This window comes from Tyto alba, unplaced genomic scaffold (assembly GCF_018691265.1).
Source record: "Tyto alba isolate M040663 unplaced genomic scaffold, T.alba_DEE_v4.0 Super-Scaffold_9, whole genome shotgun sequence".
Taxonomy (NCBI): domain Eukaryota; kingdom Metazoa; phylum Chordata; class Aves; order Strigiformes; family Tytonidae; genus Tyto; species Tyto alba.
In genome coordinates, this window is record NW_024881330.1 from 18,041,115 (window position 1) to 18,066,423 (window position 25,309).

Consider the following 25,309-nt stretch of genomic DNA (forward strand, 5'->3'; position numbering starts at 1 on the left):
TTTTTTTGTATTCCAAAGATAATCTTTAACAATTTCATGTAAATTTTGTGAGAAAATGGAGCTTTGTACAAGTTTAGCAATACTGTATTCCAGCTATGGTAGTGTACTGGCTCAGAATAAGGCCATCTGGTATTCCTATTCTTGCTGATATATTTTGTAGTTTATAGGTTCCATATGTATTATGAATATGTATAAGTAGTTATATACAATAAAATGTAGGGATGATGAATGCTGGAAAGTTAACTTTCTGGTTGCTGAGGTGAATATGAGTTTAAATACCTTATTGTTTGACTGGCACTGTTTGCTGAAGGTAGTATGAAAAAGGGACTTCATGGTAAAAAGTGAGAAACTATTTTAAAACCATTAGTGAGAAAAAAAAAAAAAAAAAAAGTCTAACTCCACTTACTTAGAAATGTTTGCAACATACTGAACTTTATATAGCTTTTATAAACCCTTTTTTTTCCCCTACACAGTAAGAGAAAGATAGGCTATTTTGTCCTTAAAAATACAAAACACCTCTTACAACAGTCATCATTTTAACATAGGAACTTGATAATCTCCCAAGAAAAATGAAGATCAGACAAACGTATGATAATTCATGATCTTCAATTTGAAGGTGTGTCAAAGAGAACAAAATTAATCTATTTCTGTAATGGAGAGGTTGAGAATAATAGAGACAATTGTATGTACTATACTGCTCTGTCAAAATGAGCAACCAAAATGTTTTGCAAACTGTATTAGGTGAAAAAAATACAGAATTTAGGAAATAGGTATGACTTTTGGGGAAAATGCTGTATATTTCACAATATTTTTAGTAGAGGCACATACCTGTCAGCAGTACAGCAAGACCTTTCCAACTTCTTTGTGATGTGTAGCCTTGTACGCATAATCTTCACTGGGGCAGTGGTGTTATGAAACTTCATGGTGCAGCTTTCTCTTCCTGTGAAGTAAGATGCTTCTGATCTCTGCCTACATGGATACTTACATGATACTACTAATCAAAAAATGTGAGTGTTTTCTCATAATTAAATACATAAATAGTTATGTTGGTGGTGGGGCAGAATGTACTCTCAGCAAGCTTGCCACAATACCAAACCGGGAGGAGTGGCTTATATGCCAGAGGGTTGTTCTGCCATTCAGGGGGACCTCAATGGGTTGGATAAATAGGCTAATGAGACCCTCATGAAGTTTAACAAGGGGAAGGGCAAAGTCTGGCACCTGGGGAAGAAGAAAGCCATGTGCCAATATATAAGTGCCACCCAGTTGGAAAACAGCTTTGCAGAAAATGCCCTGGGAGTCCTGGTGGACACCAAGTTAAATGTGCACTAGCAGCCAGTAAGGCTAATGGTATCCTGGGAAGCAAAAGGCAAAGTATTGTCAGCAGGTTAAGGGAGGTGATCTTTCCCGTCTATCCTGAGTACTGGTGAGGCCATACGTGGAGTTTCTGTCCAGCCCTGGGCTCCTCAGTACAGGAGAGACATGGACACGCAGGAGAGTCCAACACAGGATTGCAAAAAATGATTAATGGATTGGAGCATCTCTCTGATGAGGAAAGGCTGAGAGAGCTGGGACTGTTTTGCTTGGAGAAGAGGAGGCTTGGGGGTATCTTATCAGTGCATATTAATATCTGAAGGGAGGGTGCAGAGGGTGGAGCCAGAGCCAGACTCTTTTCAGTGGTGTCCAGTGACAGGACCAGAGGCAGTGAGAACAAATTGAAACACAATAGGTTCCATCTGAACTTTAGGAAATGCTTTTTTACTATGTGGGTGACCAAGCACTGGCATAGGTTGCCCAGGGAGGTTGTGGAGTCTCCTTCCTTGAAGATACTCAAAAGCTGTGTTGTCATGGTTCAGATCATGTACTTTTTTTTAGGTAAATGCAGAAATACATTACTACTGGAACAGAATTAACTTCTTGTCTTTCCATTTTCTTTGGGTTTGTTTTTGCGTTTTTTTTTTTTTTTTTTTTTTTTTTTCCCCCAGTAAACAAAGTCCCTGACCGATTCACTGTGAAATCAATTTAAGGCTATCCCCTGTCTTCACTGGAAACAGGATCAAGTCTGTATTAAATCTACATGCAGTAGTAATTTACATGGTGCCATCTTTGCAGCAATAACTTTTTGTCCTCATAGAATCATAGAATTCTTTGGTTTGGAAGGGACCTTTAAAGATAATCTAGTCCAACCCTTCTGCCATGTGCAGAGACATCTTTCACTAAATCAGGTTCCTCAAAGACCTGTCCAGCCTGGCTTTGAACACTTCCATTGATGGAGCATCCACAGCTTCTCTAGGCCACCTGTTCCAGTATCTCATCAGTTTCACAATGAAGTTTCTTGCATCTAATCTAAATCTACCCTCTTTCAGTTGAAAGCCATTAGCCCTTGTCGTATTGATACATGCCCTTTTAAAACATCCCTCTCCGATTTTCCTGTAGGCCCTCTTTGGGTACTTGAAGGCTGGTATAAGGTCTCCCTGGAGCCTCCTCTTCTCCAGGCTGAACAACCTCAACATGCCATAAATCAGTGTCTGCTCCACAGTAGATCTTCACAGGTGGCAGGAGGGGGCTGTTGTGCCATCTCACCAGAGGACATGGGGGTCTCTGCTCTGGCACACCTCCCCCCTCCTTTCCTCCTCCATTCCTCTACCAACCTTGGTGTTCGCGCAGCTGCTATAACTCTTCCTCACAAGACCAACTCATCCTCACTACGTCCCTTCTTAAATACCTTATCACAGAGGTGCAGCTGATTGGCTTGGCCTTGGTGCAGAAGTGGGTCCGACTTAGAGCTGGGGGAGCTTTGAGAAGCTTCTCACAGGGGGCCACCGCTGTAGCCCCCTCTCCTACTACCAAAAAAACCCCACCACTCACTCAAACCCAGGACAATAGGTATATTTAGTATATTCATATATATGCATAATACACATATAGAAAGATACATAGATACGGTATTTTGAGGATGTTTACACTTGTGGTGAGCAATGTATGTTCAATTTACCACACTGAATACTTATTATATTCATAAAATGTCCTTGATATTTTAAATTGCTAGAAAAACATTATGATTTGTTACCTTTTTAAAAAATGTTAATACTTATAGTGATGGGATTATTGTACTTAGATGTCTAGAATTCAAGATATTTCCATGAATTAATTTCTCTATTTAGGGAATATCAATATCCTACTGAAAACAAATAAACAAAAGCATGCCAAGCACTCCCACGGTCTTTTCCTCACCCATCCATACCACTGAGGACATCTCATAAAAGTCTGGTAACATGCACTTGCCTTTACATACACATATAAATCCATCAGATATAATGTGTTTGCATTCATGCATGAAATTAAAAACCTGCACAGAACTTTGCAAGACTTAAACCTGAAAGATCTGTCTTTTAGCAGTATTTGTACTTTGGTTCTTCCTACCTGTGAGATTATACCAGCTTTGGGATAGACTAACACTCTTCATAGACAAAATCAGCATCAAACATGATTATTACTTCTGAGAATCTCTCTTCTGTCCTATACCTAATTGTCTTGACACTAATCAGCTAATGGAAACTTCCCTTATTCTGTACCAGAATCTCTTCAACTATTTAAGAATTGTTATCAAATAAATGCTCTTCATCTTGTAATACCTACAGCTGTGGAGATTATTCCTGTAATCAGTGAGTCAGTAAGCCACTGAAAATCTTGAAATATGATTGCCAATAACTTTGTTTTCAATTACGTTTTAATACAGATTTCCTAGCTTATGCTTACTATCTCTGAGAGAAAAACTACATGTTCTTTCTAGTAATTCTGCTTGCAGATGTATATATTACAGTATTCAATATATATTTGCCAAATGATTCAAAAATACCAATCTTGTAAGACTGGTAAGTATGTCATGTCTTTTTCATTAATGAGGAATTTGAACTGCCAACATGACAAGAAAAATGGGTGTGGTATGACAGTGGATTCATGTCAAAGTTGAAATAACAATTCACCTGTTTATAGCTTGATACTCAACTGAAACTTTTGCAAGTTTTTCAGATCTCTGCTCACAATTAAAAGCAGAAGAAATTACACTTTTTGAACGCTATGTTTTCTGTCCTCTATTACAGGAAAATAGATTGTACCTGTAAGAATACAGTATAAAAAGCTTTGTCAGAACTTATTGAACAGTTTATGTCATGTTTTTAAGGTTTTAATTCAGTTGTCTCCATCTAATTCTGAACCACAGAGTCTGTCAGTTTTGAAACCTTGTTGCATCTTCCTGCAAATGGATTTTTTAAATTTGTTCTTTATAGTTGTCCTATCTTGGAAGTGATAGTTGTGGATTGCATATAATATGTCTGTTCTACTATACCTTTCTCTTGTTTCATTTTTAGCTCCCTGTGGTGGACATTTTTCATCTCCCAGTGGAGTAATCCTCTCTCCAGGCTGGCCAGGGTATTATAAAGATTCCTTGAACTGTGAGTGGGTGATAGAAGCTGAACCAGGACACTCTATCAAAATTACGTTTGAAAGGTCTTGGCTAATGTTTTTCTTACTTAATATTTTCTAGTTTTTACACAGAAGCAGGAGTTCATTAACTCTGTCATAACATTAATTTGTGCTATCTCTAAAATCAAGCAATGGTATTATCAGGTAGGATTTTCCAAAACACTTTAGTGCTTTCAGAGCATAAGTTTTATCTTTAGTGTGATTTCTACTTTGATGCACTGAAAAGCTTTTGAAACTCCTGCTCTCTTTTATATATTTAAGCCTGTCTGGCCCAGTTAAAATTGTGTCTGTTTTTAAAGATAGTCATGTTTCATTTGCTTGTACCTGTGTTCCTATGATGAATTATACTTACAAAGTATTTTTTTTTCTCTCAAACCCATGAAATCTTAAGATCTGAAAACCTGAATGAACTGTGAAAGCTGAATTAAATGTATTCGTATTTTTACCCACTGTGAATATTTAATTATCAAATCAACTGGTCTGTTTTTGTGAAAGGACTGTGTGGTCCCAGGATGGAATTCCAATTTCTCCTAATTACTGCAGCATTCCACTTCCATACTACTCTCTGTTAGTTAAGTCCCGTCCTGATTCCAAGGACTGCAGTGTGCTGAGGACCTTAAATTTTTCATGGTAGCAAGACGTAGTCATTTCATTTAAACTCTTTATGAGAAAGAAAAACAGAAAATGTAATTAAAATAAATGTTACATGTTATACATATTTTCAAGTATACTTTAGATCCTTTTAATTGTAAATATTAATAAAGTTAGATGATGATCCAGGAAAAAATAGCCTTTGATGATCAAAGCTGTAGCCCCCAAATATCATGCAAGTACTTTTCAGTTGCTATTTATGCAGCATATTTTGACTACTCCTGGTGACACTCAATTTAGAAGATATCACTTCATTTTATTACCGTTCAAAAGTTTTTACCAGGGTATGAGAATTACCATCTTCTCTTAGGAAATTTATTAATCTGATTGTTTAAAACTTTTTTCTAGTACTGAAGCTTACACAATAATAAAGCGTTCACATGACATTATATAGAATCAGAGAGCAGGTAATATTGACACTTTAAAGGTATTTCTTATCCTTAACATCAAATGAAAACTAGTCTTCCAAAATCACTAGTGCTGTACATAATCTGAAGCTTTACCAAATGTTTTACTAATTGAAATACAAAAGGGAAGTGAATAACTCCCTCTTGCAGAAGTTAATCAAACTCATATTAGTTCCAATTTAAAAGAAAATTACTAGTTTTCTTTATCGTCTTGTAAATCAAAATGAATAATAAAAATTTTGGAACTTTCGTTAACTCATTTTTTTTAAATAAAAATATAATTTCAAATAGTTTATTTTTAATTCAGCATTTCATTTTCAACTACGTATTGGATGTGGACTGTCATTTCAAAGTGAAAAACATTTGTCTTTTTATTTGCAAAATTCTATACCAGATGGATTTTTTCCTTTGCACCTGCCTGTCATTAAACCTGACAGTTTCTTGCATATGTTTTTTGTTTGTAGTGCATTAATGCTTTGTCATAAAACTGCACAACTTCTATTACTGTTGTAGGTAAGAGCAATAAGAACAAGATGTGGTCTCTTCAGATCACAGAGAGAGCTCCAATCGTCCTTATAACCTAATCTTATTATGACATTATGACACTTTTTTTTCCATTGCTGCTCATTTTTGACACTCTCGTTGCTTGCCATGAATTGGACTGATATGTGTGTTGCTCAGATGCAGCAATCCAGAGATACCATACTTACATAAAGGTCTGTTTGCTCATTTGTTTCTGTTCAGGAATACATGTAATAAAGTTAATTCATAAATCAAATAATGAAATAAATCTTTACAGTGTACTGAAATAAAACATTTTGTAAACTACTAATGTTAAATTTTTTGCTTAGACTTCATTATTTTTCACATAATTTACATTTGGAGGCATTCATACATTTGTTTATTTTTAAAGACTTACTCTAGTCTGACTGTGCTTGTTCTGCTCCTTCTGCTTGCAAATCTTTAGCTGGACTTTCATAAGACAGAAGATTAATTTTGTTGAAATACACATTTTTAAAACTATAGCTAAATGTCTGTCCTATGTGATTAAAAAAAATAAACTCTTATTTTGCTGACTTCTTTACATTTTACCTTTGTCCTGAAAAGCGAAGAGAAATACTTTTTCTAGCCTATCTTGGTGCAAATACTAAGAATTCTACAATATGTGTAGTCATTTGAAAGTTTTTTAATTTCTCAGTCAGGGTAAAACATTTTTAGTACATTTCTACAGTCTTTGGATTTTCTGAGAGGAAGGGAACAGTTCTTACTAATACGCTGCAGAGTGACACCTTAACATTGTATCAGTTTATCGCTTGTGAAGTTTATTTTTTTTTTAAGTTCCCATCTTCCTGTCTTTCTATGGCTTCTCTCTTGCGACATTGCATATGTGTGAGGTACTACATTCTATGACTGCATGCTAAAGTGTTCCTGAGCCATGGAGCCAGAGACTTAGGTGAAAAGAGATCTACAAAGTGAATAATAACTACAAATATTTGTGCTTTCAGAGGTTTCATAATAAACTTTTCATATTTTGTATTATGATCATGCATGTATACTTTAAAAATTTAACTCCTGATGTGCAGGCATAGCTACAATAAGTAATCTGTTGGATTTTTTTAATAAATCTGTTGGGTTTTTGTTATAAATCAGCAGCTTTTTATGCTGAATTGAAATAATAAAAGTGAGAAATGCAAGTGCCATTCTTCATTGTAATGAAGTGTTTATCATGAAGCCTAATTATGAGTATTTAAATGCTAAGGATGTTAATCAGCAAACTACTGATTGGAGTACTAGTCACATTTGACTAATGAGTATACATTGTGCAGCAGGATATTCTACTCATATCCTAAAACTGCACTGAGTTGATAGGGAGCCTCTTACAAACAATGATGCATGTTGTAAATATTAAAGCATCTTTATCTGTTCAAATGAGATAAAAAAGCATGTGTCATTGTGAGAGCCCATTTGCAACTAACCAAAACAGGGACTGAGAAAAGCAGTCTTTGAAAGAGATAAGGGATGGGGGAGAACAGAAGCCCTCTGAGCTGAGGAATGCCTCAAAAACTCACAAGTAATGAAATCATGCTAGTTACATCATTCCAGGAAGCACCTTACCCCTCCTCATACATGTGATACATAGGTATGTGGGTCGGCCTAGGGGACAGACCCAAGGAAAGCGTGTATGAATTGAGGATGGGCAAGGAGGGCAGGCAAGTGACCAAGCAATAGATGGAAGCAAGCAAGCAAGACAGATGCATCCCTGACAAACTCAGATGGGACCAATGCAGGGCCCCAGACTGGTGATCTGTGTTTCTCTATTCTCTCTCTCTCTCTGTCTTCTTTTTCTTCTTTTCCCTTAACACCATTAAGTAATGCAAGGCATACTGTATCACTGGCCGTAATTATTTATATACTTAGCCAATTATTGTGTATCCAATTAGGACATTGTGGGAAATTAATAAATGTTTGTGCATGGACTTTGAGACTTGTCTCACCATTGTCAGCTCTGTTGGGGATTTACAAATCTGAGACACTTGTCTCCCTCAGATGAGTGGGACGTGACAGTCATCTCCTTTGTTAAAGTTTGTTTCTCTCCTATCTGCTTGAAGGAGTTTTTGCGAGTCCTCTGTAAGAACAGACCTCACATACCAGTGAAGCCATCCAAGTTAATTTAAGAATACTGACTAGTTCAGTAGGAAGGAACATTGGAGTGGACTTACATGAGCACAAAGCATTTTTTTTTCAGTTTTCCTATAAATCTCTAGTGTTTCCCACACCAGGGAATAACTAGGCGATATATAAATATATCAGACACTTGAGCATCAATAGGAAAGGTATTCAAGGAAAAAAATACATAAGAATCACTTTTATAAATTAAAGTTTATAACTTTCCTGAGCCAAACAACTAAGCAAAGGCATTGTACATAATACCCCCTTCAAATTTCTTTCAGCTCATCTCACTAAAAAACTGTCTTCACTTTTTTTTTTCTTGGTCGCTTACTCATTTTTTTCATTTTATTTTTTCTGCTGTTTATGATGTTGTACGTACTCTTTGAGCAACAAGTATTTATGAGAGGATTTCTGTTATGTCTTTGGAGACTCATTTTCATCATGTCTTGACTGGCCTGATAGTTGCTTTGCATTTATGAATTCAATGCCTTTTTACACTTTCAGTCTTAAGTATGTTTTTGATAAAGGAACAAAGAAAGCAGAGCAAGACTAAATGATCTATTTCCAAGATTGCTTCTATTTTGTATGGATTAGTGGGAAAAACAAGTACTGGAAAAGGCAAGATATTCCAGCAGATTTTTAGTAACATATCATTCTGCGTTCAATTGGGAGCTACCAAAAAAATAAATTTTCAGTTCTCCTGCTTCTAGGCTTATCCTCCTTCATTTCTGTAACTACCTATTACTTTATTTCTGTGCTTTTTTCTATGTTATTTCATAGAACCAGGACATAGATAAAAGAAAACGCATGTTTTGAACATTTAATTTGGCTTCTTGTCTTTCACCAGACTCCTTTAGATCTTTAGGCCCAGACTCAAGGGACATAAATACTGAAATAAAATGTTCCTCAGTACATTGGCATTAGTCACGCAGTTCCTTGAATGGATTTCACAAAGCTGAATTAGACATCTAAGTGAATCAGAGAGAGAATTATGAATATCTGAAGAGTCCTTATAGGATCCTGCTGTTAACTGTTTCTGAATTCTAATTCTGAAAGGGTTTTTCAATAATCCAGCGGAGAGTCCATTAAAGCAGTATGATTGATGTAAGGTCTGTCATAACAAGAAAGTGAGAAACTACTGTTGAAATATCAAATAGGTGTTTGCAACTGCTGGTACTATCTAAATCGAGACAAGCAAGGAGATATTTAGCAGCACTGTCACACTCAGCTTTTCATTGACAGAGAAAGCACGCATGCTGTTTCTAAACAATCATTTTGCTTTATAGTGCTTTCTAAATAGGATTTTGAGATTTCTTTTTTGCAATAACTTCTGTCACTGCTTTGGACTGATCCTCAACTGGCACAGAGCCACTGGAGTCTTAGAGAAGACAAGTAACAATATCCCTGCTTGCAGACAATTTCAAGGGTAGATGCTCAGAGTATAAGTCCTTGATAATATAAAGTACCTTGATAATAATTGTGCCAAATGGAACGGATATAATAAAAGAATGCATCAACATATCCTTTATATAATTTACTTAATGTTTCTAAAAAAGAAAAATAATGTTGTGCTATAAAGTAATATATGCAAGTAATATTAATCTTTACTAACAAACTATGTGTTTCTGGCTTTTGTTTCTTGCAATACAAGCCAGCTCAAGAAGTTTAAACTTATTTCTCATCTCACTAAAGCACTAACCTGAAATTTCATTATTGTATTCTTTATATAGGATAATTAATACTATTACATTGATATTGTAAAATAGATATGTGAATAAATAATTATAGAATAGTATCAGGAAAGCAGCATAGTTTTAAAATATGGCTTACTTTGTATGGGGTTTTTGAATTTGTTTTAGCTGCTTCTTATATTTGTGCCTCTGTGTGTTTCCCTAATTCCAGATTTCAGACAGAACTCAATTATGATGTTTTGGAAGTTCATGATGGACCAAATTTATTATCTCCACTTCTAGGATCTTACAATGGTACGCAGGTCCCACAATTCCTATTTAGCAGTAGCAATTTCATTTATCTTCTCTTTACAACTGACAACAGTCGTTCTAACAATGGATTCAAGATTCATTATGAAAGTAAGTAATTCTGAATTGTATTTTTTGATTTCCCCATTGGTGTTTATCTTAGTCATAAATATATAAAGGTGCATAGATGTTGTCTTTGGTAAATTCCTGTTATTTCTCAAACTGAGAAATCTTTAGTGATGTTAAACTGCAAAAGAGATGACCAGCAATTTTCACTTACAGTTTAATGTCATTGCAGTACTGCTCCATGCTTTAAGAATCAGAATATGGGAATGGGAAGCTAATACCTTGATTCTGGATGTTGATTTTATGTCTTGTTATTCTTATCTTTTACACAATACATTTCTGTGTGTGTAAAACTGAATGAGATCAGGAAGATCTGCAAATCTAAGCAAATACCTATATTACTGTACTTACTGATGTACCTGCAGCTCTAACTGAAGGTAATAGGAAATATAGTTTACACTAATGAGCTGGAAATCAAGCTATGGAGTCACTTGATTACAGATTTTTAGGGATCTGAAAAACTGCATATGTGATTTGTTCTGACATATAGAAGTATTATTTTTCCCTTATAATAGTCATAAACTACACTGCAGAACGTATCTGTAAGATTTCATACTTTATGAATTTTTAAAAATCATATAAGTGGATATATTATCAAGCCATTTACTTTTTGTGTTTCTAAATATAACTTTTCTTGTAATAAATCATATTTTCATGTGAAGTAATATTTTTCTGTAATCACTGTCCAATTTGCTTAGTAAAGGTCATGAACACATCGCTATCTATCAGTTTTTGTTTCATATTCCTACTTGGAACTACCACCAAGCAATTTTCAGATGTTCTTAATTTTTTACATTATTTTTGGCCATTTTCACTATTCATGACCAGTAATGTTAAGGATACTAAATACAATATATGTGGAGATCACTTTGCCAGATAAAATTTGGGCTGATTTCTACTGGACGTCAAATTCTGTCTGTTTATTGCAAAAAATCTATTATTATTCCAAAACTTTTTGCTGTTTTAGCCTTCATCCATATACTTCCATTTGTATTGTCTTCTACATTGTGAAGAAGTGATGATTTTGTTCAGTTGTCATCCATTCTGAACTTTGAAAGATGACTATCCTTACACATTAGGAAAAACAGATTAATATTACCAGCACATACCAGTAAATTCTTAAAGTGATTGGCTAGATGAATAATGTTAAATGATATAAATTATACTTTGGGAATATAAACAACAAAAAGAGGAAAGCTGCACTTTTTCAAATATCCTTATATCAAAATATTTCAGTTAAATAAATATGGACAGAAAACTTGAAATTTCATTATAAATTATTCCTTCAATTTCATTATAAAATTCCTTTTTTTGAAATTGATCCCCACCCTAGAGCTGTCTACACTAGAGAAGAATGAAAGTTAAATTTATACTATCAGACTACCAGAATTATTTCTGGTATTATTACCAGTATTAATTTTATTTTTGTTTAATTCTTACTGGTTCATTGTCTTATTTTATCCAGTACAACCCACTTCTGATTTCCCTTTTCTGGATAATAATGATGATTAATGGTCCTCTGTTCAGCATTTCCCTCTTCAAATACCCTATTGAAAGCTGAAGTCTTTTATCTGTTCTTACTTCCTATGGTAATTATTTCTTTTCACACTGAATTTCTTTTTAAGGAAGGTTATTTTATGGCTTTTGTGTAGGAATAAAAGGAATAACACCCATAAAAAATCTTACACTGAATAGTTATTCTAATTTACTAACTTCAGTAATATTCCTAAAGTTTTTTGTTTCTTTCTTTGTTTTTCCCCGATTCTTTTCTAATTCAGTTAAAGTTCTCACTGGGAAATAACCTGAAAGGGTTAATTTTTAACACACATTAAAGTTATCCTTATCAAGTCAACTTCTATTTATTTTTCTGCTATTGGTTATCTTCTCTATATCTCACATAACAAATAACATTAGGGATGAGAATTATTTATGTAAATATTTGCTCTTGGTAAGTATTTAAAGGATAAATATCAAAGAAATAAATAAAAAAAAATATTTTATCTAGGATAACAAAGTCTGATCAGGAAAAAATAAAGGCTGGAAATCAGAATTTCGAGTGACCATCCAAGCTTTTTAACATCAGCATCAGGGACAAAATGGCTTAATGTTACTGAGATAGGATCATACTAAATATCCTGTAAATTATGTGATGGTTTTTCTCTGCAACAGGGGCAGGACGAAATTCACTGTCTATAACATCTTATAATGGTAACACAGAGAAACAAAGTGCAAGGATTATTCACTGAAAATGTGTGATGATGAAGCCTTCACCCCCACTCATAGCACAGTAAATTATTTAAACTAATGAAAAAAAATCTATAAGTTATTTAACTTTTTTTTTTTTTTTTTTTCTTTTTTTATCTAGGTGTAACTGTTAATACTTACTCTTGCTTGGATCCTGGCATACCAGTGCATGGACGTCGTTATGGACATGACTTCTCTATAGGTTCCACTGTCTCATTTAGTTGTGATCCAGGTTATAGGCTGAGTCATGAGGAGCCTTTGTTATGTGAAAAAAATCACTGGTGGAGTCACCCGCTCCCAACTTGTGATGGTAAGGATGAATGGATAAAATATAGAGTAACTTAAAATACATACATTTTTCCAAACTATTAATAGTCTAAATGAGTTAAATGTTGGAGTTTGTAAAAATTCTACTTTTAGGAAAAACAGAATAGTTAGAGGACATAAATGTTACATGCCTCTGTGTCATGAGAAATTTAGTTATAAAGTGGAAAATAACATATAATTCTTTAAATCAGCACATTTTTGAAGATACGTCTATCTGAATATATGTTACCATGAACTAACTGATTGCAAATTAGCTCAAGGCATGCAATGCTGATGTGTATCTGTTTGTAAAGCACTTACTACAAGCTGCAAATATTTGTGTTTGGATATCCATCTATAGACACAGGTGTGCTGTCATATGAAACATGAGATGTGGTTTATTTATACATCACTCAAAACCTGCATTTTCTCCTGTTTCACATTGATCACTCTGTTCTTAACTTGTTAACAGAACTTGACACCCTTCAATCACTGTAGGAGTTGATCAGGGACACATTATACCTGATGATTAAGTGTAATATTGTTAAACCAGGCAAAAATGATACTGAATAACATATCGTACAGCTTGGAGACTCCAACAAGCCATTAAAAAAGTCTGCTTGGAAAATTATCTAATAGTTTCAGTCACTTCTTGTTATCTGAATTGTTCTTTTTAATCCCTTTTCCTGGTTAGGGTGATATAAATTATATTTAATATTAAGAAAGTATATTGTAATATAGCTGTATATTTGAGATGTTTTCCTCTTAAAATATTCTTTTTTTCCTTAGAGCATGGTACACACTTTTCTGATGATAAAAAGTTTATCCGGAATAATGTACCCACTTAACTTTAGAGTAGTATTTGACAAAAAAAATCTACTGAACTTCTATGAGCTACATAATGCACATTGTAGTATATTTTTCTAAAACAGTTCTTTGTGTCTCAGGACACTTGGTTGGAAAGAAAAAGTGAAACTTGAATGAAGACTAATGCATAAGATCACTGAATCTTGTGTGATTTTCTATATGGAAATATATGAATTTTCTTTAAAAAATGGTGGGGGTTTTATTGGCCCTCAGCTTATTTAATTAACAAATGCTTTGGTTTTTATTTTTTAATAGGTTGAACCTATCAGTATATGATAATACTCAAAATGTATGGTGGTAGAAAGGGGCATGAATAATCACTTTCCTGAAAGTGACACTCTAGTTCAGCAAGCCTATTTCCTAAAGGATTCTGTTTCTCAGCCAGGTTATCATATGAAGAATTGCAGGGTTCCCACAGCTCACAGCCAATTTTGCTGAATCAGCTATAAACATAAATTGTGTTTTCTTATGGTGATAGGCACTAGATGGTAAACATATAAAACAAACAGTAATAACACACTCCTTATGAATACTGTTCTGTGAAATAAAATTAAATATTGTGATAAATTTCTTCCTCAAAATGCTGATATATCATGCAATTCATTAAGTAAATGAGATTTTCTTTTCTTCAGAGCATGTTGCTAAATGGCAATTGTCCATTGAATCAATATGCTCTAAATGCAGAATTGAGTACATTTATTCTAGTAAATTTAATCAATTCATGGTTGAACTCATTTTAATTTCATTGCTGAATTTCTTCTCTGGTGGAGTGCTTTTAAATAGTATCCAGAGTCCTTGCACCTCCAGGGAAAATAGGACTTTTGCTAAATGGGCTGTTATTTACATAAACTGCGATTATGTGTTTCTGTAATTTGTGCCACTGATAAACACATTGGTCACTGTTCCTGCTCACTCAATATATTACTCTGACAGTTTCTGAGGAGCACAGTTCTTCCTTGATTTTTTTTTTTTTTTTTTGACAATTGCATCTCATTTTGATAATTACATCATGTAGTAATATGCAGAGACACCATGATTATTGTGAAAACAGATCATGACAACTCATGAGTGTAAGTGTTTTGGAGAAGGAGGAGGGTGTAGAAAAGTAAAAAAAATAAACTTCTTAGAACCAGTTCTTCCTCAAAGCAGAAGATCATGTTGACTCCAATTCTATTCTTTGAAGGAGTATAAACTAATTTTTTCATAAGGTGTTTGTATGTTACACAGATAAGCATGACAAAAAGCTTATCAGGGAAGTCACACTTCATTATCTACAGGAGCATTTAGACATTACTGAGAATGATGGTTTAAAAATGAACAAGCAAACGGTTTACTTCCCTAAAGACTGGCCTGAGGGAGATTATGAAAGGCTGTGTAATACATTCGTATTTGAATAATTGATATATAGGAAGGATTTCATAGGTAATTTCTGTATTTTTATTTTTTATATGTATTGTTGTGGTTTTAGCTCAGAGGGTAACTGAACACAAACAGCCACTCAGTCCCTCCCCCTACCCCCCAGTGCTGAGAAGAGAAAATAAACACAAGGATTTGAGATAAGACAGGGAGCAACGAATCACCCATCATGGTTGTGAGCAAAAGACAGGTTTGTTAGGGGAAGAAAATAAGAACATAAATTTAATAGAGACACCAACGACAACAACACTTAACAGACAAGTTAGGACAGTGAGAAGCATTACCACATCTTGAGAACACCTTCTCCCCACCCCTCCCTTCTTCCCGGGCTCACCTCTGCTCCTGATATCTCTACCTCCTCCCCGCAGCAGCACAGGGGCAGGGAATGGGGGGTGCAGTCAGTGCTGCTGCTTCTTCCAACTTCAGTTGGGGGAGCTTCTGGAACTTCTCCCCCTGCTCCACTGTGGTCCCCCTCTCACAGGAGACAGTCCTCCACAAACTTTTCTCCAACTTGAGTCCCTCCCATGGCCACAGCATTTCCCTAGCTGATCTGGCATGGGACACCAACTTTCTCTAACTTAAGTCCCTCCCACGGGCTGCAGTCTTTCCCGAGCTGCTCTGGTGTAGGACATCCCTGCATACTGCAATCCTTCCAGCATTGAACTACAACAGCAGGGGCTGCTTTCGGTGTAGACACCTTAATTGTGCATGTGGGGACCCTCATAGGCCATAAATCAGTGTCTGCTCCACTGCAGATCTTCATGGGTGGCAGTGGGGGCCACCCTGCTGTCTCACCACAGGACACAGAGGTGTCTCTGCTCCAGCACACCTTCCCCCCACCTTCCTCCTCTGTTCTTCCACTGACCTTGGTGTTCATGTAGGTATCGCAACTCCTCCTCACAAAGACAACTCATTCTCCCAGGTCCTTCTTAAATATGTTACTGCAAAGGCACAGCTGATTGGCTCAGACTTGGTTCAGAGGTGGGGCCAACTTGCAGCTGGGGGAGTTTTGAGGTGCTTGTCACAGGGGGCCATATCACAGAGGGCCACCATTGTAGACTCCTCCCCTGCTACCAAAAAAACACCACTCACTCAAACCCAGGACAGTATCTGTATAGATAAGGCATGCACACTCTTCCTCGGTGCACATAAGTATTCTGTTTGTGTATGTGTGTTTATACATATAGATACAGAAGTATAGCAAAGCATTTCTGGAAAAAAAAAAAAAAAAATTGGAACTCTGAATTTTGAGGATAGTAGAATCTATCTCTGCTCTTTAAAGATACATATTTAAGGAAAATATTTGCATAATCATTGAACAGTTATAGCTGAAAGGAACCTCAGAATGTTATCTAGTCTAAACCCATACCTCAAAATGTGGGTCCAATATGGGCATTAGATATTTTTCTTCAAGGAAGGAGATTCAATTTCTTCTCTGAGCAACCTGTGCAATTGTTTGGACACACAAAATACATTCTTAATATCTACTGAGAACTTCCCATCTTCCAGTTACATCCATTACCTCTCATCATTTTGCTGCAGTGAAAGCTACTTGAACTTGTACAGTACTTGAATTGCTTTACAGTTTTCAAGACAGCAACTCCACTATGTTAAAATAAGTTATACAACCATAAAATTAAGGCTTCTTCAAAGAATAAAAATTAAAACTTATGATCTTTATCAAACTATCAATCCCTTTTCAAAAAATGAATAAGTCTATAGGCTGTTTAGGAAGATACCATTAAAAATACTTCATTGTTGTTGAGTATGACCACTTTCTGGATAGCTGTCTTGGCAAAAAACTTTTATTTCTTTCAACAAGAGTTGGAACTGATCAAGGCCTAGATGTTTGTCATTTTTTACCTTCCTTGGTTCATGGGTAAGCAGCTTTTTTTATCCACAGAAAAATTACCTGGTATTATTGTGTACATTTATTTATTTTGAAATATTTCATCTGAAGGTATGGTTTGGTCTATATACCATAAACATAGAACGTGTTACCTCGGAAAATAAACATAGAAATAAATAACAACCATTCTTTTCGAATGATAATATGTGCAGGCCTGTCAGAAAATAGTCATATTTAAGAGCGATAACATAGATAGTTTTGAGCTGTGCTTATAAAATATTACTTGTGTTACATTTACACCATTCCCATCTGTCATCTACATATGATTCATTGCGTACCTATCTATCTGGACAGCCCTGAATTTCTTGACTGTAATCTTCCAGTGCTTAGCAAATAAGAAAAAAAAATTTCTTATCATGATGAATATTATAATAGAATTTTGCTTTTAAGCTTTGAATATATGTGAGAAAAACTATTCTACCCAATATATGAAGTACTGTATTAATCCCATTAAAAATGACAGAAAAATTAATGTAAAGTTAGATAAATAATTAAGAGTGTAAAGTGGTTTTTATTCCCTTCATCATAACATGAAATTGGATGCTAATAAAGAATAATTCTTATTCATTATTTGATTCGGAAATTAATATTGTCATTCCACTTGATCTTCATTTACTTAAGAAAATTAATAAATAGCAAGAAAAATGTTCAAGCAAGATGGAAAACATTTAATATTTATATTGAAAACACCTAGATGACCAAATGAATTAGCAAATATGACTTTTGCAGTACCACAAGGAACATATCCAAGAAATATGGCAGAGGTGTTATGTCATTTCTGTTAAGATATCTCTAAGCTAAATACAATATTAAATTTTTTATTAAAAAACAGCTGTTAAAAAAGCCTGCTGCAAGTATTCATTGTGGTAGATATCAGAATTAGAAATGGATAGCATGTCTTGGTCTGATTTAGATTTAAATGAGAACAAAAAAATACAAGTTTATATTGTGAGCAATCCAGGCTATGCTAGTTTCTATTAAGTTAGTCTCTTGTGTAATATAACTCAGGTCCAAGGTTTTTTCCTGAAATCTGATTATAATAATTTGGTGTCCATATTATTATTTACTTGTTACTACATGAATGCATCCTATTTTAAGACACTTTACATCTTCTGTAATTAGGGAAGACAGATGCTGAAGTTACTTCGTCTATGAAGCACAGTATATGATTCAAATTCTAATTCACTATTTCAGTAATTTTAAACTATATTTATATTTCTGCTTTATTATCACTCAGTAAATGAAAGACACCTTAGAATTAGATTTTTAGTTGGAAGTTAGAGTTAATTAAGAAAACAAATGTAATGGGGCCTCTCTGTGTTTGTGCATGTACATGTATTTAGATTTGATTTTACACAAACACATCTATATATAAATAGGTTTATCTTTTCACTCTGTGGTTCTTTCTGAATTAACATGTTATTAGTCTTTCTCAATGATGCTTGAAACCATTTTTAAAACTAAACATTATTACTAATAAATTATAAGTGTGTGTTTTTTCTTTCCATCACCTTTGAAAACAAATAGTTTTCAATTATTTGTACTTGCAAGCTGACCTTACTGAAAAAAGTATTTTTTTTTTCTGAAAGCTTCTGTTCTTATGTATGTTTTTTCAGTTTTGAGAACTTGAGATACACTGTTATATGTTAGTTTCTGAGTTGTTGTTGGTGATCTATGGCTAGTTTCTTTAACAATCTTTATATATCAAAATGGTAGGTGATATAATTTGAAAATGTGGAAAATGTTGTTAATTTCCCAGATACCACCATCTTCAGTCAGGCTAAAAAGGGACAATGATATGGCTTTTTTTTCAAATTCATTGCTAGTGAACACCATATGTAGAAATACACAGATAAATGTATTTATTTATATCTGTATTATTTTATCTTGCTTTACTAAAATTACAGACACATTCTTGATAGTTTTATGTCCTTGGATATGGTAACCCCCTTCTTCTCACATCCAGTTTTCTTGATAACTTCATATTATTTTTATACCATTTATAACTCTGAGGCTGACTTGTGTTACAGTAAAATAAATTAGTTTTAAATAGATAATAAACATTATTCAAAGACCGTGGATGACAGAGAACATAATTAGTGGTTGTTGAGTTTCTTTCATGGTACAAAAATCAAAATTTAAGAAGTAAAAGGCCTTTCTGTGAACAACTGTTAATCTAGCTATAGAGGGATGACCTCTTGAGGAAGAGATTATACAGATTGACTTCTGCAGTAAAATATAAATACATTAAAAATAGAACCAAGGACTTGTGAAAAATACAGAAAAAAACATCTATGAACAAAAATGCCACAATCTGATGTGAAGTGTCCTAGCAATATGTTTATGTAGCACAGCTGCTGTGACAAGAAATACAGGTAAGTACTTACAATTGTTAATGCAGTGGTCATAGAGATGGAAAATTTATCTTACAGAGTTAGATTAAGAAAACCTGTCTCACTTAACTGATCTAAAGTCAGACATACTAATGTGCTTTGCCAGACTTCCAATGTGAGTCCCCATTATGTTATTTTTCCCAGGGAAAATAACATAATGACAGTTTAGCAGAAGAACAAATGGGTAAAGTTGGACCATGAGTAAGTTTAGTTAGAAATTATAAGACTATTTCTAGTATTGGAAGATTGATTTTCTATTACAGCTTTATAGTAGCATGAAATACAGCCTAAAATGAAACTTGATAATTATATGAATGACACAAGTCAAGTGCTTTCATTACAACTATTAATGTATTTCAGGGATGAAGCATGGCCTACATGTCTCCCGCTGAGACACAAGTAGCCTGAATAAAGGTTCTAAAACTGTTTGGGCCAAAAGCTATTTTCAAACTACATAGGGTCAGTTTCTAAGCTAGGATTGCTTGCTGTCAGTCTTCCTTATGACTGATCATATTACTGAGCAAAATTAATGTAGTTATTTGCAACAAAAGAACGTGTTAATAATCAACCTAACCTTGTAAGAATTTATTTAATCTAAACAACTGGTTTAGCCACTGAACTCCACTATTAAATTTCATCTTCATTCACAGCTATCCAAAACTTGCTTCATAAATTGTCATGTCATTTCTGATCACCGCAGTGCTGTAGAGGTAGTTCATACTATACATCCAAGTATATCTGTACTTCATACAGTCACTTCTATATTTTGTTCTCTTTATTTTTTGTTACTTTGTTTCTCACTATTCTGAAAACATAGTAATGGAGGGAAAAAAAATAGGCATGTCTTGATTCATCTCCTCTGCTTGCACAACAAAGAAACTATTAATTAGTGTGTTAGCAACGCAATATTCCATTTTCCACATTAGAACACCCAAATAATGTTTCAGTTATTTGCTTATACATTCATGCTACTTTTAGTCTCTCCTAGCCTCCATCTCTATATAATCAGATAAAGTGAAAGAAAGGTTCTTTGTAGAATCTGGAAAAATGTGTGTAGTTTATCATTTGTTGTTTTTATTTTCATGTGTTTCTGTTTTCCTTTGCACTCTGAAAAAATGTCAGATGCTTGTAGTGATATTATATACTTGGGCTGCTTGCCATCTTATCAGGACCAGTGCACATTTTATATTTCAGATCTGTCAGCTTGGCTTTGTTTTGTAAAATGCTTGTCCCTTGATGCTTTTTTTTGCCATCTGCTAACCTTCATAGAGTTGCCCTGAGTGCCTGATGGCATGCCATAGATGTTTTGTCACCATTTGCATTACTGAAAGATTTTCAAAACACCCACTGTAAAATACATTATTTGTTTGGGCTTTTTCCAATGATTATAAAATCTGATTGCATTTTCTTATCTAATAGGGCTGACCTAAGATATGGACAAAGTAGCTAGTTACCATCAGAAGCTCCAATAACATACTGTCATATCCCGGATTCTGTTTTACTAATGTCTAAATATATCAAGATGAGGTGATAAGTGGGCAGTGGTTACCTTCATTGTCTCTTCATCAGAGAAGTGAGAAGGAAAATTAGCATGCTGGGAGGTTATTCCCCTATGGCAACAACTATGAGATTGGACAGTTATGGTCTTAGAATGTCCTATTTCTGTCTGTGGTATGGATCTGCAAATTTCCAACTTACAGTTAGGCCAAAAAGTCTACAAAGTTGACAGGAGTAATAGCACACACAAAGAAATCATGAGGCTACCCAGACAGATATACACGCTAAAAAACAGAAATGTGGTTAGTTAGAGCAATCAAACTAATTTAGCTAGGCAAAAAAGGTGATGTTCATCCTAGGATATAGGATGAAATTCCATTTCTGCTTTACAAGAAAATGGTAATTAAATATATACTCCTTTTTATTCAGTCCCCTAAAGATAGTGATGGCATGCGATGCAGTAATCTCATTATGAGAAATTATTGACCTTTATGAAAACATTCCACAGTGCTACTAAAAAGTCTGAAAAATGCATGTATTTCCTTAAGACAAATGTCTGCTTAAGTACAGGGTGAGTCAGAAGATACATTCTGGATATTCTCTCATTTCACTGTATGGCTTGTCCTCAAATCAGTTTTGAATGTACTTCTGCAAGCGGAAAATCATGACTGGTCAGCATATTCATTCTCAAATAAATGGTGTTAATAGCAAAAACAAAGATACATAGAAGTTTAATGATTTACCCCATCAATCTGTAGCAGAAAGTTATAAGTAAAATAAATGTCGAGAAATAGTAGAATAAATGTCATGATGTCACAAATTGCTCACAACACCTTTCTCCTGAAGAAGTATGAAGATGTTGTTTGAGCACTGTTCATATACTGAAAGGCCAAACTTCTCCCACCTTTGTGATCCATTCTGTTGAGTGCTATGTTGGCAACTGCTGATGACATTACAGAAGAAGTAGAAGCAGATTAAATCAGATAGTCTGTGTGGGGCAGTTTCTTTCAGAAACAGATATTGCTCCTTCAGCCTGTCACAGGCTCCTTCCCTCACCCTTGCTGGTGTGACAGCAGGCTGGGATGCACTGACATGAGCAATGGGTGAGCAACATCTTACATGAAAAGGGAGAAGAGGTTATATCGACTGGAATGGCAGACATGTAACTGCCATTTACTTGTCTCCCAAACTGCCTTTCAGTATCTTTAGCGTCTGCTAAACAGAAAACCTTATTGTTAAAAAAAAAAAAAAAAAAAAGAAAAAAAAAGAAAAAAAAAAAAAAGGGGAGTGCTGAATACTGGTTTAGGTTAAGGTGTGGGCTCAAAGAAACTGTGTTTGATACCAGTAAAAATTCTGAAAGGATGCTGGTTGAGAGCTTGACTACTTAAGGCTAAAAAGGGAGAGTTTGTGTTAATTACTGTGGAAGAGCTGTTCATATGAAGAACTACAGTCAACTTTCCTAAGACAGTCTACGTTGAGTCAAATTTGGTGGCAGTGACATAGTTTAATCTTTTCTTTGTATCCTGGAAAATTTTTACAAAATAACTTTGGTAACGCATATAATTAGGCTAAGAAAAATAAGGAATAGATGTTTTTAATCTTGAAGAAAAAAAAAAAGTAGAAGATTAATGTGTTTTATAATGTATGCCCTTCTGAAATAATCTATATTCACAGAACTATAATGTAATAACTTTGCTTGCTACTGAGTTTTAATCACTGTTACTGATAAAAATAATTCTAAGGTATAAGACCCTCTTCATTACTAAAAATTGCTCAATTAATTTAGTATTTCAAAAACTCTGGAATGGAAAATTCACCATTAAAATGTAATAGTGAATTGTGGAGATATTTATGCCAATGTTGTAATGATTTAATTTTTGTATTAATTCAAGTAGTAATTTAATTTTTATATTGTTCAATTACTGATTACTTTTACAAAGTCACTGTTGATACTGTATAAAATTATATATTGGCAACTGTCATTATCATTATCATTTGCATTATAGATATTGATGCATATCCAATAATGAGGTATAACAAAGCATGTCATGCTCCCTGCAATATTATTTTCAATCAGTAATTCTTCAATAGTGAGATCCACTTTATGCTGTTTTAACGCTCCATTCTTAGCTTTTGGCTGAAGTGATATTGTTTGGCCTGTATCTTCTTCCGCCTTCATCTTCCTGATGAACTTACTACTTTCACAGTCTCAAGAATATCTGAAGAAAGAGCTAAGGAAACTCATTTTTCATTTTCTTAGTATCTATTAAAGTGCATGTTAATTATTCATTGATTATATTTCTTTCCATGTTGTGTAAAAATGGGCTGTAGTTATATGTGGAATTGCTAAATCTTTTGACCAATTATTTTTAAATCATTTTAAAGCCAGAAGTTTTTTAAAAATGGTTGTCTTATATTTTCTCTCATCTGCGTTTTTTATTAATTATTTTACTATTATTTTCTTTGTTATTTCTAGCTTTATGTGGTGGAGATGTTAGAGGACCTAGTGGAACAATTTTATCTCCTGGTTATCCTGATTTGTATCCAAATTCCCTGAATTGTACGTGGACTGTGGATGTTACCCATGGAAAAGGTAAATAAATTCTTTTCTCTTTTCCACCTATTTATATATAGTTGGAAATTACATATATGGACTGTAATAGTCCAGTATTCTGTGCTACAGATGCAGGTTAGCAGCAATGAACTAGGAATTACATTGATGAATTTTAGTTTTGGTTTTGGTTTTGTTTTATTGAAGTAATTCCTAGAATTATAGAAGTGGACTAAGCCCTAATGCTTTCAACAGAACAGAAAGTCTGTATAGGTTTATAGTCCAAGTAATAGATAGTTGGATGTGTGCATATTAATTTGTACAGGTGGAAGAGGATGAATGCTTTTTCTGCTGTGATGTGCCTTGTCTTAGAGATTAGCTGGAAGTAGTCATTGATACATAGACTTGGTATCAACATAAGAATCTGAAGTGCAGACTTAAGTGAAGATATTATTCATGTTAAGGCATAAAAAAAGGAATGAAGCTAATGAGAGGGGAATTGTTTAAAAGATTGCTCATTATGCTAAATTTTACATTATGACTAGCTGTTGACAAGGAAATGTCAGAAAGAGAAGTCTTATTATTTTGAAGAAAATAAACTGGTTTAGCTTACAAAGACACATTTTCAGTGTGGCAGCATACAAATGGTAGTTTAATATTAATTTACGGATTGAATAAATAATATAGTTTAGAAATAAATATAGTGTAGGGAGCTAAGAAAGAATTATATAATGACTTATCACAGAAGCTGAGGGGTAGGAGACTTTTAATAGAAGTTTGGTTATTTGTTGAAGGCAGATTTCAGGATAAAGATGTAATACTGGTTTTAACTTTTCTCTAAAAAGGGATCTTAATACGAGTTATTTCAAAGAAATATAAGACACACAAGAGAGGTTAGAAAATGCTTCGGACACAAATGGAAGCTGGGATTTCCATGTAGCAAAGTTTCCTTGAAATAGTGTGTTTTAGTTGTTTTTGAGTTAAAAGTTTTGGGACTAGAAGAGAAGAGATGGGTCAAACTTCTATATGTTTGTTGATATTTTATTTTAAATATAGGAGTGACTGCATAGTACTGTTGTACTATGAACAGAACAAGCTGGAGAATCATAAGTATTTAATGTTAAGGGAAGGAGGGAAATAGAGATAGGTGTCATAAGAGAAAGTGAATATAAATAGAGTGAGGTGATAAGAACACAAGCAGGAGAATTGCATCTTTAACACTGGAAAGAATACAGAAAAAAAATAAAGGGAGAAGAAGGAAGGCAAGTTTAATTCTGAATTCCCTCAGTTTTCTTTGTGAGGGCATGAAAAATGTGACTAAGTATACTGATGATGTATTCCTCTAAGGAAGAGTTATTGATAGCATAAAATAAGACTTCTCTCAGAGAACTGTGCTGATCTGTGGTCCCCTTGTTCTATTTTGTACAAATAGTGCAATAGTTCCGCATCTAGATGTTAAATCACTCTGTCTAGATGTCCCATTTAAAATTCCTTGAAGTGGCAAAGTGTATCTCTCAAAATTATTACTCCAGCTATTCTTCAGTCTCTTTTTACTACCAAATGATGCCATTATGTCAATATAATTTGCTTGTAAGTATACACAGTGAAAAAGCATTCTGAAATTACTGTGCCTGCATCGAATACTACATTTGCCCCTGTTACCTCTAGGTATGATACATGGCTTTAGAGTTGCAGAAATGTAGGGTGCTGTGGATCTTTTGCAAAGCAGAAGGTATGTGGGAAGAATCTAACCATTGTTATGGATAAGCAAGAAAGACTGACAAAAAGTGTAAGAAAACTGTTATTGATCT

The 25,309-nt window shown here is 34.2% G+C and overlaps 1 protein-coding gene across 1 annotated transcript in view; it reads left to right on the top strand.

The window, feature by feature from the left end:
* CSMD3 (CUB and Sushi multiple domains 3) overlaps window positions 1–25,309 on the top strand; it is a 703,442-nt gene that overhangs the window by 410,286 nt on the left and 267,847 nt on the right. The window contains exons 17-20 of the mRNA XM_042785878.1: window positions 4,368–4,506; window positions 10,113–10,300; window positions 12,681–12,869; window positions 23,424–23,540. Coding sequence (XP_042641812.1) covers window positions 4,368–4,506; window positions 10,113–10,300; window positions 12,681–12,869; window positions 23,424–23,540 — 633 coding nt within the window. The remainder of the gene's footprint in view (window positions 1–4,367; window positions 4,507–10,112; window positions 10,301–12,680; window positions 12,870–23,423; window positions 23,541–25,309) is intronic.